Raw genomic sequence first — 3,385 nt, 5'->3', positions numbered from 1 at the left:
ATTATTTTTATTTTTTTTTGCATAAATTAAATAATAAAAATAATATTTAAAAAAGACTTATCGGATTTTTTCTTTTATTTTGCATTTTATATATTTTTAAAATTTTTTTTATTTATAAGATGAGTGGCTAGGATTGTGTCTCATGTCTCACAAAATTAGCATGATTTCAAATAAATCTTTCTCTCTCTCTCTCTTTCTCTCTCTCTCTCTCTCTATATATATATATATATATATATATATATATAATGGGTTTCTCTTCCATGTCAGGTTATTTAGTGCTTATCTAGAATACAAATTCCCTTAACCTTGTCTAAAGTAGCGGCTTAGTGGTTTTGTTTAAAAATCACAACTGAGAGTATGTCATGCATTGAATGTTGTGAATGCAAATAAACAAGGTCTATAACTAATAAATAATCACCAAAAAGGACAGTATTACCAAGTCCAGATTGATGTTTGGTTTAACTTCGAAATTTCATTACTAGTTTTATTCCCACTTTTCCGCCTATTATATTTTTTGCCAAGACAAATTGTACAAGATACAACACTTGACTTTAAAGAACTTCGTAATGTTTCTTGCACAAATACACATTCAAGATACAAGATTTGACTTTTAAAGGGAGTTGATGCTAGTCAACCGTATTATATGTACGCGCTTCTAAGCAAATTGGGTTCTATATATATTCACAGAAAAGCTGCTAATACCATAACAATACATAATCACAAATATAGAAAACAATGTCTTCTTCAGGGGTAAACCTAGAAAAATGTCGAATTCCACTGGAGGAGATCAGTCGGGCCACAAAAAACTTCTGTTCAGAAACTCTGGTCGGAGATGGTGGATTTGGTATGGTCTACAGAGGAGAACTCTCTAACGACTGGAAAAACCAGATAGTAGCCATCAAATGCCTTGATCCTGATAGCTGTCAAGGAACCGACGAGTTCCATAATGAACTTAAGTTGGTTTCAAGTTTCAACCATCCAAACATCATCCCGTTCGTTGGCTACTGTGATGATGCAAATGAGAAAATTATAGTTTGCAAGTATGCTACTAACAGAAGCCTTGATTATCACCTCAAAGACCCAGATAGGAGGAGTTGCCTAACATGGGCACAACGCCTGATGATATGCTTGGGTGCAGCAAGAGGAATAAAGTACCTTCACTCGGATGTTGAGGAGTACAGGAGAGTAATTCATAGAGATATGAAGAGTGCCAATATTTTGTTAGATGATAATATGGAAGCCAAAATATGTGATTTTGGTTTGTCAAGATTAAGTCCAAGAAATCAGCAAGATACCCATGTCCGTACGAGACCTGCTGGTACAAGGTTTTACATGGATCCGATATACAACGAAAGACATATGCTCTCTAAGGAGTCCGATATATACTCATTTGGAGTGGTAATGTTTGAAATGTCAAGTGGAATATTGGCTTATAATGCAAGGCACTTTGAAGATAAGGAACTGTATCTGATCGACATGGTCCGAAGCTACTATGACGACCATCAACTCGTTGATGGACTTGACAAGCTAATAGATCCCACTATTAAAGATCAGATTGATATGAGGTCTTTTCATAAATTTAACGAAATTGCACATGAGTGCATTAGCTTCAAGATAAAGAAACGCCCTACGTTGGATAGGATCATCAATGGGGTCGAGGAAGCACTGAATATTCAAGTAAGTCTTTTATTCCATGTTTTTCTGAAAATATATTTTCATAACAAGAATGAAAACTATCATGCTTGGACCCTATATTGTTTACAAACAGTCATGTTTTCCTGACTTTTCCAAACAGTTTTTCTTATATCAAAAATCCAAAAATAACTTTTAAAATCCTTTTACCAAACATCTTTTATATTTTATTTTTTCCGCAAAGGATTTTTGTGTATCAAAAAGATAAACCTAACACCCCATTATGTTTTCAATAAAAGAAAGGATTTGTTTTTGTTTTAATTTGGTTCTAAAAAGTAACTTTTAACTGCTCACCGGACTCGCATGTCCTTTTTCTATATTATTTTTGACCAGCTTCTGCTAAAATTTGACCTCATATATAATAGTTATTCCCTACACGAAGCATCCAAATCGACGAACAGGAGAGTGAGAAAAAGTTTTATATGTTGGGGGCCAACGACCTAACCATTGAATCGCAAGATGACACTCGATACTGGGAATGGGGATGTATACCTGAATCAAGGTCTCTTTCATTCTCTCTTAAGCGTCACGTTTTAGGTTGTTAATATACTGAATTTGGCATTCATGAATACATGTATGTTGCCGTTTCTCTAGGTTCCCGGAGGTGTGCATACTTAAAGAAGTATGGTGGCTTGAGATCCATGGCAAAGTAGCAGTTGTGAAGCTATCACAAAAGGGTACATATGTCGCCTATCTTGTCTTTCGAACTACTGAGGGTTGCAGTGGACTTACTCTTCCAGCAAAATCAAGTGTCACTTTTGGTGGGGTAAAAACAGAGACCGAAAAAGTTTATCTTCAAATACCACGGCGTGTGCAGCAAGACTATGTGATTCCTCATATGAGAAACGATGGGTGGATGGAGATTAAGTTGGGAGAATTCAAGTACGAGGAAGGAGACAATGGAGAAGTTGAGATGGTGTTTAAGGAGCTTTCGCTTCACATGCGGAAGAGTGGTCTTATCGTGGAGGGCATCGAGATTCGGCCTAAATAAGTAAATAACCATTCTTGATTTATTATATTTATTCAAATTATAGATTAATTAATATACTACGTACTTTGTTATTCAATAATGAAATGTATAAATTAGTAATAAAATTATTTAATATATGTATATGATTTCTAATTTTATAAGTTGCTGTAAATTACTTCCATCGTTGTAATCCTTAATGATGTAGTTTTATTTGAGTTGTTAATCTCTACTTCGACTGTGTTTTTAATGTATGATGTTCTCTACCTAAGATAATTGGATATAGGCCTGACAATGGAGCGGGTTTTGACCATGATCCGATCCAAACCCTTAACAATTATATGGATTTGGAGCATAGTTTTTGATCCGTTTACCCGTTAACGACCCGTACCCGCTAACCCTTTTATTAAAAGGGTTGGGTATGGATCATCATTGATCCGCTTCATTTATAACCCGCCACGTATAAATTTTAGAATTACATATTTATATTTTATACTACCTAAAGTTTACTTTTTATTCCAATTAAAAGTCCAAAGAGAAAAGATAGACTAAACTATTTTTACATAGGTTTCAAGGACTTTATTTCTGGACTTTCAATCATCTACTAAGAATCATAATGTCATTCATTTGTATTCCATCAAGCAATCATCAATTTAATTTTTATATCAATAAAGTCATTTGTCAACCGAATGAAAGTTTGTAATTGCTATTCTTTATCAATGCAAT

The 3,385-nt window shown here is 34.2% G+C and overlaps 1 protein-coding gene across 1 annotated transcript; it reads left to right on the top strand.

The window, feature by feature from the left end:
• The first annotated feature begins 724 nt into the window (after positions 1 to 724).
• On the top strand, positions 725 to 2,741 carry LOC145090407 (putative serine/threonine-protein kinase PBL22). Its single transcript, XM_079028635.1, has 3 exons — positions 725 to 1,677; positions 2,058 to 2,194; positions 2,287 to 2,741. Exons 1-3 carry the CDS (start codon positions 736 to 738, stop codon positions 2,681 to 2,683), a joined length of 1,476 nt encoding a protein of 491 aa, XP_078884761.1. The 5' UTR covers positions 725 to 735; the 3' UTR covers positions 2,684 to 2,741.
• Positions 2,742 to 3,385: the final 644 nt, after the last annotated feature.

This window comes from Lactuca serriola, chromosome 2 (genome assembly GCF_051521515.1).
Source record: "Lactuca serriola cultivar US96UC23 chromosome 2, Lser_US96UC23_V15, whole genome shotgun sequence".
NCBI classification, from domain to species: Eukaryota; Viridiplantae; Streptophyta; class Magnoliopsida; order Asterales; family Asteraceae; genus Lactuca; species Lactuca serriola.
Note: the sequence above shows the minus strand (reverse complement) of the source record. Positions and strands in the feature narration are given on the sequence as shown.